The following is a 14,706-nucleotide window of genomic DNA, read 5'->3' as shown; positions in this document are numbered from 1 at the left end:
GTAATCTGGTAACTGCTGAAACCTAAGCAGAACAAGCATGGCAAGCCCAAGACAAACAGATCTAAGAATTCTCAAATACTCAGTAACTTTGTTCTAGAATTGGGAAGGCAGGAGATTAGCCATTCTACACTTGTTCTGCTTTAACGGCCACTATTGCAGAAAGACTGTAAACAAACATAACTTCTGCCTTTCATCATGCAACAGAAAAAAACAAAACTGCAATTGCAAAATTATTTCTCTTCCCATCCCCTTCATCCAGTAATCAACAAAGAGATACAAGACTGAGACTTTAGGAATGAAGATAGATAAAGTATGCAAAAGCTTTTGCTTTACTGACCCCAACATAATCAATGTCCAAATTGTGATACTGTTTAGCTCCTAATATCCAAGAAACGACATAGTAAGCAGTCACATCTGGATAGTCATAGGGCCAGTTTTCACCCTTCCCTATCCATGCTGGAAATGTCCAAGGTAATCCTAGAAAGACAGAAGAAAAATAAATGAATAAGTGGTTTTTCTACATTACTCAGTGAGCTTCAATGGCAAGCTGCGATCTGTTCTACCCAAGGCAAAGGAGCAGGTATGTACTTCAAATTCCTACAGTTCCAGTGAATACAATTAAACATATATTAAAGCGTACTGTCCAGTTAAATAAGTTAAATTGTGATGGAACATATTAATAGCTGCCTTTTTCTTAAGCTAGAAAACTTTAGTGACTAGAGAACAATTGACTACATATAATCTTTCCACTGTGTGGTATTAGCTCTAATGGGTTTAAAATTACAAAGACATTGGGTTAAGAATTGACAGAGTTATACACAAATACTGAACATGAATCTCCTCAATATTAATTTCAGAAGAAGTGATGATCTGATCACAACAGATGAAGAAGGATTAGGATCATGAAAAACCATTTCCAAGAATCAGCTATGTACTGGCTCCTGTAGTAAACAAGAACAACAAATTAACCTAATCAAATGTTGCTAAGTTTTCAGCTGACTTTCTATAAGGCACCATAGGCTAATTCAAAGGCAAACCTACCTTCCTTTGTTGAGAGCTCAATCTGAGGGAAGAGGCAGGTTATTAACAATCACAATTAGTCATAGATGGTAAGCTTACTGCTTGTCACAGTGCCTGTCTAGCAGAACCTGACTGGCAAATCCTGCACCAAGTCAGGCTCTGTGGCTTGATATAGCCAAGCCTGATCCCTGGAAGAGGGGGGATCACATACTTTTTAATTGATAGATGTTTTCCCTCATTTCATGTGACATATTTTGTAAAGTGTTTCACTTAAAATCTAGGGTTCCATATTTGTACTGTCACAGCAAATGCACAACCCACCATCAAAACAGGGAAACAGTGAAGTAGTCTTACAACTCAGCTACATACCTAAGACAAACAAATCAGAAGACAAGAACCACTACAGTGGGAAGAGGGTGAAGGGCTTATAATAAGAACATATAATTGAATTTAGTGCATAAAAGATATAGAGATTTATACTTCCTGTAAGTTTACCTTATGCATCCCAATTTTTCTACCCTATTATTCAGAAATTCAGGTCTCATGATAAAACATTTATGCTCATTGTTGTGATATGTCTAAGGATTAATGTTACTTGATACAAGCAAATAATTAGAGTAATTTCTTATCTTACACTGCTTGTTACACACATTCTTGCTGTACTACTGTAAGTAAAACACATTACATTTCAGTGAAGCATCAAGGCAAGTTTACCAAATACTAGATATTCTACTTGGTCTACTGCACCATCAAAACACCTGCCCATTAAAATTTATTTGCCAATTAAGGGTCAGATATGTAATTTAGTGGGGGGGTGGGGGGGAAGCATTTAAATGCTAAAGCTTGAAGCAATTTACCAATCAGTTTAATTTTGGGGTTCCTCTTTTTAGCTTCTTTCATCAGCCACCATTCATAGCCCCGGAAGTAGTTCTCATCATTTTCATAGTGCATATGGGATGGTTCAGTACCATCTAGGAAAGAAAGAGACCGGTAGCTCACAATTATCTTCTGTGTCATAAGCTGTTACACATTATAAAGCCTTCTGTATTGCTCACTGCCACAGTATGTAAACACATACCTCCAACACAGTTCACACATTCTCTGGCATGTATTTCAAAGCAAAATTAATGGTGGGAAAGAACACGCAAGACTTGCCACCCATCATTCTTAGCATATTAACTTTGTCAGCATAAATTTAGCATTTTTAATTTTTAAGGGATTTTTGCTTTGGTTTAACATCAAAACAGGATTAACTATTGAGCATTTTCTATCCCTAGCTGGAATATTAAATCTATATTCCTTATAACTTTGGTCCCAGCAACCACTAGGAAAGTTACAGCATTAAGACTGGAGGGGAGGAAGAATGCAAAACACACACTTGTAGAAGTAGGTTATAGCTAAACTGAAAAGCAAACAAAATAAAGTTAGTTTGCTTCTTTTGTGCAAGGCAAGACCAGGGAGGGAAAGGAAATGCCATGAAGTTTTTCAGCAGCAGGAAAGAGGGTGTTTTATTTTTATAGTAAAAGATCTAGTTTATGATTTCTACCATGTTCTGTGACTGTAGGAAGAGTTTTTGGAATTGAGGGCTGTGCACTGAACTATGTCAGGCAAAGGTAAACAAACAGGAAAGGTGCAAAACCATCAGTGTTGCATGGGAAGTCATTACATACAAAAGTCAATTAATAACTTATGCATGCAACTGCAACAATTACTTATGCTAAACAATATGCCTAATTGTTCCACATATCTCTTCTGATTATAGTTTTTTTAAGGAAGAGTGCTGAAACAGCACATTTCATTAGAGAAAATAGAATTGATTTTTTTACCTTACTAACACCAAAGTATCTGTCAGCTCTATTTGTCAGAGACATAAAACAATAATCAGATGCCAAACAAACTCCTGATCACATTTTGGAGGTCAGAATAAGAGCTGCAGTTCAGTGTGTTAACACATATACACCTTATTGTTATTCTTCTAAAATCTGGAAATGCATCACACAAGTATTTAACATTCTCCTTACCCAGTAGCAAGAGTGTTTGAAGAGATGGCCTGTGCACACATGAAGACAACTCCATTCTTCTCTAACCAACAACTAATGACCAAATACTGAGCTCTTAAAACAAGTATACTACTTTTCACCACATTAATTTTTCTTAATAAAGTAATCCAAACAAATGAAAAAAAAATCTAATTATACAAACACAGACATTTAAAATATATATATATAAAATGCCACAAAGACACATGCTATGCTTCCTACTTAGTAACCGAGGCTTCTTGACATGGCCAAGATTTACTTCTGGGGCAGGAGGGGAAAAAAGAAAAAAAAAAGAAAAAAGAAAAAAAACACAGATACAAACTGCAGTCCAGTTTCTGCTTCTCAGCTTCTAATCACAAGCAGTTACTGAACAGTTTCTACTGTATGTAAACAGAGCAGGTTAGAAAAACTACACCAAGACACTTTGATTTGTAATTATGGCCAGACACAAAAAAAAACCAGCACCTACTGTCAGACAACACTATTCCAGTAAAATGTAGCAGCTCATTAAATCAAAGAAATACACCTGCTTCTGACCAGCTGTCTTCACACTTTCATGTTTTTAAGTACCTAGTTCTACACAAGTTTTACAGAGTTCATATTGCAAAGCTTGTGTTTGAGAAATGTTCTGCAATTCAGAAAGCTACTAGAGCTTCCTTAATCTTTGGGGGAAAAAGAAGAACTCAATCACTCTAGAACACAACCTATTAACCATATTAGTGAGAACCGTCTTCAGAACGTTAGTGTAAATTTCTCTTCTAAAAATTAGCAGACATTGCTTATGTTCTTCTGCAACTTCAATATAACTACAGAATGCATCTCCACACTTCAGCTGAAGTGCCATAAGCAGAACAGGTTACTTACAGCATCACTCCAATGAGAAGTTAAACCCTGCTTGCACAAAATCCATACCTGTTGACTGTCCATCACCTCCAATCTCTACTTTGAGGATATGTAAAGAAGCGCCAAAATTTGGCTAGAAAAAAAGAGCAACAGACAAACAGAATCCTGCTGTTAACAATAAGAATGCAATATATAAATGTGCAATTTTGAGGATGCTAAATATCCAATACTTTTTTTAACGCCACTTATAGATACAATTATACAAAATTCTGCTGTAAAAGAAAAATCAAGCAAGACAAATAGCACTCATCTTCAAGCAGTTTCACTGATTCTTGCACCATTAAAGGCATTCCTCCCCAAATGCACAGATTTTAAATTGGTTATGCTCAAGAAAATATTGAATCACTCTTCAAGTAGAGTATAGGCTATTGGAGGAACACAACAGTATTTTAATGTTGTTTGAGGAACACAACAGTATTTTTAATGTTGTTTAAAGTCAAGTTTGTTTTCTTTTTAAATCAAATTACTAAAGCTAATATATCAGTAAATAATTTATTCTTTGGGTGTAAAGGGTTACATGGCTTATGTGAAAGAACATCCACACAGGTCAGAAATAATCTGCTAACTACAGCCAGAAAGGCAAGAGAGGAAAAAAAAAAAAACCCAACACACTACAGTGGAAGACAAATGGCCACCTAATCCACTATCGTGTTCCCATGGCATATGACTGGTGGAGCAGAATATAAAATTCAAGCTCATACAGGTGATCCTACTCCTAGTGTGTTCTTCCAGTCACTAGTGGCTTAAAAATTGGGCAAGCCAGAAGTTGCAACTAATCATTAATTTTCATAACGACTAATGAGCTGGCCTTCTCCACGGAATTAACCAAGTATACTTTTGGCCTCTTAAAAAAAGTTTTAAGATGTGAGACTGCAGTTTGTTAAAAAAAAATATGCTGCATAGACAACAGTTTCCTTGGCTTATAAGTTTTGGATCTTTTAATTTGTATATAAATAAGAAGCAAATATTCCCAAATTAGCATTTCTCCTGACATGTCTGATTTAACTTCTAGCACATTTGCTCTCCCAGCCTCATCGTGAAACCTGACTGACACTAAAAGACGAGGAGAATGAAGCAAGGTATACCCCTCCCAGGTATCACAGCCTAAGAGGTTTTGGTGAAAGAACCTGTCAAAAACTCTGAAAAATCACAATCTCTCAGCTATATTTTCTTTAACCACATGGCCACTAATTCTTTCAGAAAACTCATATTTGTATCACACAACTTCGGTCTCCAAAAACCACAGGTTTTGATCCCCCACTGTCATATTATGCCTTACTCTACCCTTTAAAACCAATTCTTAAAACTACATAGTAAACTATTCCCCTCCAGCCATCTGGATTACACTACTTGAAAGTGACATGACATTCTCTTCCAGCAGAGCAATTCACAGTGCCATAAGCAAACAAGTTATTACTATCCAGTGCAATAATCTTACCATATATTTAGTTGGGTAACTCCACAGGTTACATTTGCGAACTAAAGCAGCTCACAAACCATTAACATCCACACACCTTCTAGAGTAACTGCACTTCTACTTGAGACTAGCTTGGAATATATATCTTATTGAAATGATGCAGTCTGCACACTTACTGTCACATTATGTGAATCTATCTGTACTTCATTAAAAAAAAATTGGCTTCCTGCAATCACTATTAACAGCTAAACCCCTCATTTTAGCCACAAAATCAATTTAATCATCATTAAACCCACACAGATGACCAAAATATCTTGAAAATATATTGTGAAAACGTAAAAAGAATTTTAATAATAATTTGAAGAAACAGGCTCTTGAACAGCATGCTGTTTGTGAAAAACAACATCTAAAACTTAAGGTTCCAATAAAAATCCACATGAAATAGATGCTTTACGTGATTTTTGAGAAGAAACTTCTTCTCAGTGAGGGTGACAGAGCACTGGAACAGGCTGCCCAGGGGGGTTGTGGAGTCTCCTTCTCTGGAGACATTCAAAACCCGCCTGCTGGACATGTTCCTGTGTGGCCTCACCTAGGCGTTCCTGCTCCAGCAGGGGGATTGGACTAGATGATCTTTTGAGGTCCCTTCCAATCCCAAACATACTGTGATACTGTGATGGGATTTTGTCTGATTTCAAGAACTGAATATACTACAGGAATTTCAACACTGCACAAGAAATTTAGCATGAAACTAGGCATTATTGTAGCAGTGAAACTGACTTTACCTTGAACAGATAATCTAAAATCTGGGAGCGGTAAGGTTCTTGGTAGTTCACCAGCAGTCTAGATGTGGCCTAAAATTGAAAGAAAACATGAAAATAGGAAAACTTCACTTTTAAACTTTTCAGTATGTACCAGCTTGTCAGTCTAGGGCTTTCACACAACTAATAAACCTACAAAAATAATTATAACACCAGGAACTCAGGTTAAGCCCCTACAAAAACTGTTTCTTCTAGCCCTTCAGTCGTGCATTTCTGGGTTTGTAGACTGCAATTACCTTATACAGCAGTTACCTGCTATTTACTGCAAAGAGGGTCCAGTGCATAGAGAAAGAAAGATATCTCACAAATTTACTGCAAAGAAAACACAGCTCCTTCCCAGCACCATTTCTCCCCTAGACTCAAGTCTCCCTGCTTGGGTTCACCATACACCAAAGGCAACGAGAGCTCAGGGGACACACAAGCAGGAGGAAATGAAAAGTAACTCAGTAGGTCCAAGAGTGCGCACAAACTCGCTGGATCTCACAGCGCTGCTCGCTGGAGCACAACAGAACATAAAATTGGCTGTCGCCTCTCCCAGCTTTTTAAAAGCTGTAGATACAAGTGGCCAGGAAGACCCTCTACATTAAAAAGCCCACTCTAGCTTAGCTCTCCTGCAGCAGCACAAAGGACGGAGCTGGCCCTCGGTACTCCGAGCAGCCTGTGGAGAATCAGCCGCTGCCCGGCTGAGCAGAGCACGGGCACAGAGAGGGGTCGGCCCCAGCTCCGCTCGCAGCCAGGACCACCGCCCGCCCCGTGGGGCCTCCATGGGACTCCTCAGAGCCCAGCCCCCGGAGACCCTCCACGGTGCTCCGCAGAGTCCCTCACCACCGCCCTCCGCACTCGCCTCAGAGTGCATCCCCCACACCCCAGCACTCACAGGGTCCCCTGAGAGTCCGTCCGCCCCCTCCCACCCAGGGCTCCCCTCTGAGTCCATCCCTCCCAGACCTCAGGACTCCCCTCAGAATCCAACCCCCCAGCTCTCAGAGCTCCTCTCGGACACCCCCCAGCCCTCAGGACTCCCCTCAAAGACCATCTTCCACTCCAACCCCCCCTCACCAGCCCTCAGGGCTCCCTTGGGGGTTTCCCCCGCCTCCAGCCCTCAGGGCTCCACTCAGACCGCCCCCCGCCAGCACAGGCCCCGCCGATGCCTCAAGGGCCTACACCCAAGCCAAACACTCCCACTGACGGAATCCCGCGCCCAAGTGCCCGTTACAACCGCCGCCTCGAGAAGGGGATTAGCACCCCAGCACCGGAGCAGCCCTCACGGCCGCCGCCGCTTACCCCGCCGCCGCTGATAGCCCCGATTCCGTCGAACTGCCTGCCCAGCCCGCCGGCATCGTCCAGCACGTAGGCGCCCGTCAAGAGCGCAGCGGCACCGACCCCGGGGGGCCCCGGGCCCCAGCTATAGCCAAGCAGGAACCAGCCCCACAGTAGAACCGCGCACCCCATCACAACCGCTCCTCTCTGCTCAGCGCCGCCGGCAGCTTCCCGGCCGCCCTGCCCCGCCCCGTCCCTACAGCAACACGGCACTGCCCGGCTCCGCGCGTCACATGACTGGGCAATCACCTGGGGGGCGGGGCGGGGCGTGACCACCATTCACCGCCCTTTTGTTATAAGGGAAGCCCTCCCGCCCACCCGCTTCTGAGGTTGGTGGTCGCCATCTTAAGAAAGGGCGGAGCAAATTCCGGCTGGTGGAAGGCGAGCTGCTATGTTGGAATTGGGCACTGAATGGAGAGTGAAGCCCCCAAGGAGCCATCTCGGGTGTGGGAAAGCGGGCGGGGCGAGGCGGGGAGCGGCTGGGGCGGCACGGCGGGACAGGGTTTCTCTGCAAACACACGTGGAAAGTGCGATTAGCGCCGCACGAGCAGCCAGGTTGTGAGAGCTGCACCAAACTGGCCTTTTTTGGGGGTCCCTGTCACGGCACGGCAGCTGTCCTGGGAGAGAAATCCTGGTTCCCCCTGAACGTCTCATTTCCCGGCCCTCCCCAGCTCCTAGTAGCCGCGACTGCTTTTGTCCCGCCCTCAGGCTGCCACCAAATCCCTCGTGAAGTAGGAAAAAAAAAAAAATTAAAAAAAATCGGTACTTGGGAGGGGAAAACTCCCTCGCGTTGTGAGGGACCGTTGCCACTTGCGCAGCAGCAGCGCCGCTGGGACACCCGGCCCCGCAGGGGCATCCGGCAGCGCCTCCCGGACACCGCGGCGGCAGCAACGGGCTCCGCAGCTGCGTCAGCCTGACCCCAGGGCGGGATCCTGGAGGTGGGGTTCGACTGGCCCCACCGGCGCGGCTGACCGAGCCTTCCTGTTGACAGCCGGCGCGGGCACGCTGCCGGGCAGCCGCACGACAGCGCGGCCGGGTGAGGCGGTGCCGTGGCGCACGGCGGGGGCTGCCCTGGGAACAGGCGCGGTGTTCGCTCGGGCTCCGGGTCAGGAGGGCACTGGGCTCAGAGGGAGGGTGATCAGGAGACTGGCGATCAACTGGATTATCCCATAAAGGCGTTAAAGCGGAACTGTCTGCCTGCTGACCTTAGGGTGCTCTACAGCCCGTGCTCCGTGTGCTTCCGAGAGGAACGAGGCCCCAGGAGGTGCCGTGGCAGGTGTCACACAGACAGTGCGAGAGGCCTGTGGAAAAGCCCCGGGTTTGCACTTTTCTGGCATTAAAGAAGGCTTTTAATCAAGCCACTACCTCTTTTGCCCATGTCATTGAGGTATATAATATCTCAAAGATGACATGACCAGACTGACGTTTCCTGTTTATTTATTTTTTAATAACAATACCAAGCACTCACAAAACATTTTACAGTTTACAGCAACATTAACTAAGGAACCTGCTCACACCCAAATGAGCTATACAGTGTCATTATTACATGCAGGACAGAATGACTTCCTCAAGGCTACAGTGAGTCAGTGGCAGAGGTAGAATTAATATTATAATTTGCATTTGTTCCAGCAAACTGTACAGCTTTGCACACCTGGAAGGGTTGCAAAATCATCATGAATGATTAACAGGATAATTTCTTAAACTAATGTGTCAACTTATTATAGGTAAAAGGCTTCAGTCATGAAATTCAGTCTCTTAATCACTCAAAGGAGCCTAAAAGTGTCAACTTTCAAAACTCATATTTCCATCCTATGATGTGCTTAGGGCCTCTCTTTTTCAGTTGGTATAGATAAGCATTCTTAGAATCCATTTTGGTGAAGAGGATATTTTGGTGGGACTCTGAGGACTTTTATTCTGCATTAGAAATCTCAACCTTGCTTTTTATCTGTTTTCCTAATGACTTTGTCCATGACCCAAGGACCTGTGATCCAGACCTTTTGTAAACCCAAGTATAACCAATAAAATTATTGAGAACTCAAAGAAAGTATCCGTTGCTTTTTTTGTAAGTAAGACAATTTTCCACTGTTAATGCTTTTCTATTTCCATTTTTCTTTCTTGATAGTTATTGAATCTCAGTGAGTCCAAACCCCACCTGTTGTTCTGCAATGGCTGGTTTATGATGCTGTGTATGTCCACATATACATATGGAAAGAAAAAAAAAAAAAGTGCTGCTTGCATCAGAAATTTAATTGTTCCAAACTGACTTAGCCAAGAGTTGCTCTTTACATATACCTTTACTTCCAGAATATATAAAATGCATCATCTGCTTTCTTCCTTCCTTTGATCCTTCAGTCCCACTATCAATTGTTACAGTGGAGAACTGTAGAAATGTATCAACTACGTTCCTCTATTTCTAATAAGAACTGTTTTTTCTTCAGTGAAGTATAGGAACCCTCAACAGAACAGCAAAGTGTTCTTAGTAGGTACCATGTTAGAAAAACACAGGTGAAAAGTGATAAAACAGATCTTCATCTAATGACTTTTCTCTCAATGAAAATAATTATTTGACTGAATTATTAATTTTTATTATTAATTTTATAAATTAATCTAATCTATCTTCCACCCAAGTTCCCTTTCACCGGACTGGAGAGGGCTATGACACTATTTCAGTAATAACCACAAGTACAAAATGATTTGATAATTTAGGCTTTAACAAGCATATTGGTAGAAAAACTGTGGATGAAGAAGTCATGCTCTGGCTGGAAAAAAAAAGAAGGAACCAAATCTCTGCATCCAGTAGTTATATATTATAGAGCTGCATGGTATTGCTCTCAAGGAAGTCAGCATGTCCTATTTTAGAGCTTTTAAATTTGCTCATCTGTTTCATTTCTCCTTAGCATCTGAATCATCAAGCAGGCTAGTTTTTGTGTTACCCAACAGATGTACTTTTAAAGTGAAATTGTACCCAGTTTCTTAGAAGCAGAATTTAATCATTTCAAATGGGATTTAAGAAAAAATTCTGAGTGCACAATAAATTATTCTGATCACAGAGGGAAAAGAGAAACTATGCTCATGGAACAATTTTCCACCTGTCCAATAGAATATAATTATCTGTTAAAATAATGACTCCTGTGAAAGCCCCATCCAACCTCAGATTCAGTTTATATAAAAATATATAAATATGCAGCTTGTTGCAGTGCATAACATTCTGTTATCCTCTGTTAACTAGAACTGTTTGCAGACTTCCATCAGTAGGCAAACAGACAAGAACAGTAATACAAATTCTGAAAATAATTACTTATTTTTGCACAAATTCCTGAAGTCCTTATGATATATTTTTATGGGGTTTTCTTAGGTGAATTCTTATTTGATTCTATGATAAATTTGTTGGCAAAGGCAAGCGCCAAGTCTTCAGTCAAAAAAAAAGTCCTTATGTTTTGAACAAGTAAACAAAACTAAATACATATACAGTCCACAGTATTTTATTTCTGTGGAGTGGTTTCTGCGCAGAATGTATTGTGTCCTAGATAAGAGGTTTGTAATATACTGCACTGATACAATTAGGGAATATTTTCAATAAAACTTTTATAAACTTACTAAAAGTATTCCTAGATTTACCAAGGTTAGTGCAATCCTCTGTGCATTCGTCTGTATAACTACATTGTCTTTGTTCCCATGAGTAAGTTTAGATTAACAAGGTATAGAAAAGAAAATGGGAAAAAAAAAATTAAGAGACACGTGAGCTGTTTCCTCATTGCTGTATCCAAGAGCAGCTTCCTGTTGCTTTATCTGATGAAGACGTTTCTCTTCTCAGAAGCAGACACCGTCACGCTACAGATGGCATCGCAGTGAAACTGCCATGCGGGGACACATGGCTGCGGAGGTAAGTGCTCAAAATCCAAGAAGTCAGATACGCACCTTATGTTCTGGTACAGATTTCAGCCTGGCTCTCCCTTAATGTGATGCTGACATTGTACAACAAAAAGAAGGGACACAAAAAGGGGCTGGAAAAGATGGTTTTGGGAGAAGGAGTGTTTCACCCTCAGCACAAGTGAAACATGAAGAAAAATAGCAAATGAGATCAAATTATTTAATTGGGAAGCACATGCCAGCTTGATTTATTGTTGTAATGCCATTGTCATGGTCAAAATACCTGTTGCTTAGCAGAGGGAAGAAGGAAAGGGTGGAGAAAAGCACTATTTGAGTTTTCAAGATTCTGAGCTGTCCTCTCTCCACTGCAAAAAGTGCCTCAGGTTTCACAGGGGGTTCCAGTAGCTCTTCTGTTATTCTTCTTTAATAATTTATACCACTAACAAGGTATGCAGTGCTAATTAATTACATGACTTTACACAATGCTTAAAACTAGCAGAAAAATAAGCTGTGCTAAAAGCAGCTTCTTAGAATACCAAGAATGTGTGTGAAAATATTTTGTAAAGCATCTTTTTGTCTGCATATAGGAAAACATGATGCACATAAAGATGTAGCAAAATAAACTCACCTGTGTGACCTACATCTAAAACCCACGGTGTTCTTTTTTTCTAATTGCTCATGTTAACAGAATTTTTATGCTTTATAAAACTGTCCATAAAGTGTATTTCAGAGTTAAAAAGACTGAGCTTTTAGACCTGCTCGAATCTCTACAGGATTTCATAGAGACCTGTTAGTGAAATTTTAGTGTTGCATGAGGAAAAATGCTGTTCATTTTAAGCAAAAATGTCCATATTACTAACAGACATATTTCAACTCTCCTAAACTGTGAAGTTTTTCAAAATTAAGTTTAGAGATCTGCTTGTTAGGAAAAAAAGATCCAGTTGTGGAAGGTTCTTGTACTTGAGGAAATCAGCTTGGCACTCTGACTTATTTTGAGAACACAAAACAAACTGCTTTATTGAAATTGCTTTAAGGGAAAAAAGAAATCAAGAAAGCCATCTGTCCTTCCATCATATGGCTGATATACAGTAGCACTAGTACAGCGGCTACTGCACAGATCTAGCTCACACATTGTTTTCTTCCCCTAAAACCTGTCTAAAAAGCCAAGTACTTTGCAAAAACTTACCACATTGTAATGAATATTGCGGATAGTAACTTGCTTTTCTCTGAACTTGAATTTGAAATAAGGGTGAAAAGTAAGAGTTGCAGTTGTTTCCAAAATTCAACTGGTGTTTGCTAGCTAATGGAAGAGCGTTTTTATAAATTAGTGACTAAACTTTTCTGTTAATAACACAAAATCCTTACAGTCCTCTTCATCATTTCCTGATTTCCCAAATTATAACAGAATTCATCCATCTGAAAAATAAAAAAAGACTCTTCCATTCTTCCCTTCAAAAGTTGTTTATGGAACAGAGTACGGAATATCATTTTGTATTTGTACTTACGGAAGTATAATGTTACACTTAATTTGTTACTTTCGAAATGTCCTAAGTGGAGAGGCCTGATAAAGTTCTCTTTGAATCTGAAAAGGATACTGCAGGAATGCATCAATACAAATACAATATGTAGTGAGTATTTTTTTCCAGTTACAGTCACAAGGTTCCTTTACAGGCTTGTTTGCATACATTACTTGAAGTGTAACTTTTGCTAGTCTGTTTATCTAAATGTTATGTCTGACTGCTAATTGTATCTTATTTTTTCAGAGTTTTTGTACAACAGGTTTTCTGTGGCAAAATGACAGAGAGGCAGGCACAGTGATAATCGTTGAATAATGTGACTAAAATAAAAAATTACTGTTGAGAATATTTTTAATTAGAAACACATCTGATACCAAAACAAGTCTATAAAATAAGTCACAAGTCTGCAGAATTAATCACAGTGAGTTTGAACCATGAAAGTCAAGCCATTAGACTATATCGTTAAACAGAAAATCCTTGGTAGTTTTTTAGAAAAAACAGTCAGTGGGAAAAAATGATCAAGCATTCTGTTTTAGGATAGCTGTAATCCAATACCACCTTCCTGGGCAAAACCAGCAGGTACACTCAGTAGCTGAGAGAAAACCTGGGAACCTTTCAGTCATGCATTCAGGTAAGACAAATTATGTTGCATTATGTAGTCCTAATTATCGGGATAAAACCTAAGCAAAGAAGTGTGACTTGGACCACTTCCCCTGAACAGGGCTCAAGGTAACTGTAATGAAATGTCTTATAATCAGAGAAAAACAGTCCGTCCTGCTTTTATATTTCCGTGCATGAATCTGCAGTGTGCGTTGTGGTATAATTCATTTGCTGGCTCTTTGACACACTTCAGTGTAGGTCATCAATACATACCAGAATGACACACTTCTTGTTTTTACTCTCATTGAAAGCATGTCCTTGTGTAAGTAGCATCAATGTGTCATCAAAGTTGGGATATGGATTACCTGGGGAATTTTAGACACCAAGGCTTTGTTCATAGAGACTGCTTATGATACCGGTTAAAAATGAAATAAAAATAAAAGGCAGGTGCATTGACCTGTGAACATGCAGGACAGATAAGATTGCCGAGGAGGCAAATTTCATGTGGTCTCATCTCTCTCTTTGAATCCCATCTTCAGTGGGGTGGCGGGTAGCAGAAGACCTTAAGGCGGGTGGCAGAAGACCAAAATAAGGTCTTGCCCCAAAGAAGATGCATGTTATATACCTTATGATCAGTAAGATCAACAAAGCAGAGCTTCTAGAAACAATGAGCTAAAAAGAGAAAGCTGAAGAAAAAGAAGGTGGGTGGTACGAAGAAATTGTTGTGTTGGTCTGTGAGCAGATATGAAAGAGCTGATATATATAACTGTGAGAGGAGCTGTTGTGTGTAATACGGAGACAAGTCAGGAGCTTGGAAGGATGAGTGTAATATAACAAGTCAACTAACAATGGAGAAAGAGTTTGTGGGGGAGGAAGAAGGAATTCCAGTTTCTCAGTCACACGATTCATAAATGCTGCTGCACACACTTGCCACATTACACACATGCTTTTGAAAGGGCACATTTCCCTATTAGACATCAAGAGACCTGTCACAGGAAAGGAGATGCTAAATTGTGACTAGAAGAAGAGGTAGGTATTTTATCTTTTATTCGTCTGGTCAGTCTGTGCATGCTTGCTCTGCTTTTGGTGAGAAGTGGGTCAGCAAAAGCCTGGGATCTAATTTCTAAAGCTAGATTTTTAATTTGTGATGCTTATCTATCTGCTAGGCTTATGATGCCCTATTTAGCTTGTGGTTTTATTAACCC

The 14,706-nt window shown here is 40.8% G+C and overlaps 1 protein-coding gene across 1 annotated transcript in view; it reads right to left on the bottom strand.

Moving 5' to 3' along the window:
* Positions 1 to 6,215, bottom strand: part of GALC (galactosylceramidase) — a gene marked incomplete at its 3' end in the record, with an annotated part of 37,479 nt that extends 31,264 nt beyond the window's left edge. The window contains exons 1-4 of the mRNA XM_080344610.1: positions 6,162 to 6,215; positions 3,972 to 4,035; positions 1,878 to 1,991; positions 338 to 477 (exon numbers count right to left, since the gene is read on the bottom strand). Of these exons, the coding sequence (XP_080200736.1) occupies positions 338 to 477; positions 1,878 to 1,971 (234 nt within the window). The 5' untranslated portion in view covers positions 1,972 to 1,991; positions 3,972 to 4,035; positions 6,162 to 6,215. The remainder of the gene's footprint in view (positions 1 to 337; positions 478 to 1,877; positions 1,992 to 3,971; positions 4,036 to 6,161) is intronic.
* Between the last annotated feature and the right edge of the window lie 8,491 nt (positions 6,216 to 14,706).

Source organism: Nesoenas mayeri (assembly GCF_963082525.1).
Source record: "Nesoenas mayeri genome assembly, chromosome: 5".
NCBI classification, from domain to species: domain Eukaryota; kingdom Metazoa; phylum Chordata; class Aves; order Columbiformes; family Columbidae; genus Nesoenas; species Nesoenas mayeri.
This window is presented reverse-complemented; position numbering and strand designations above follow the sequence as displayed.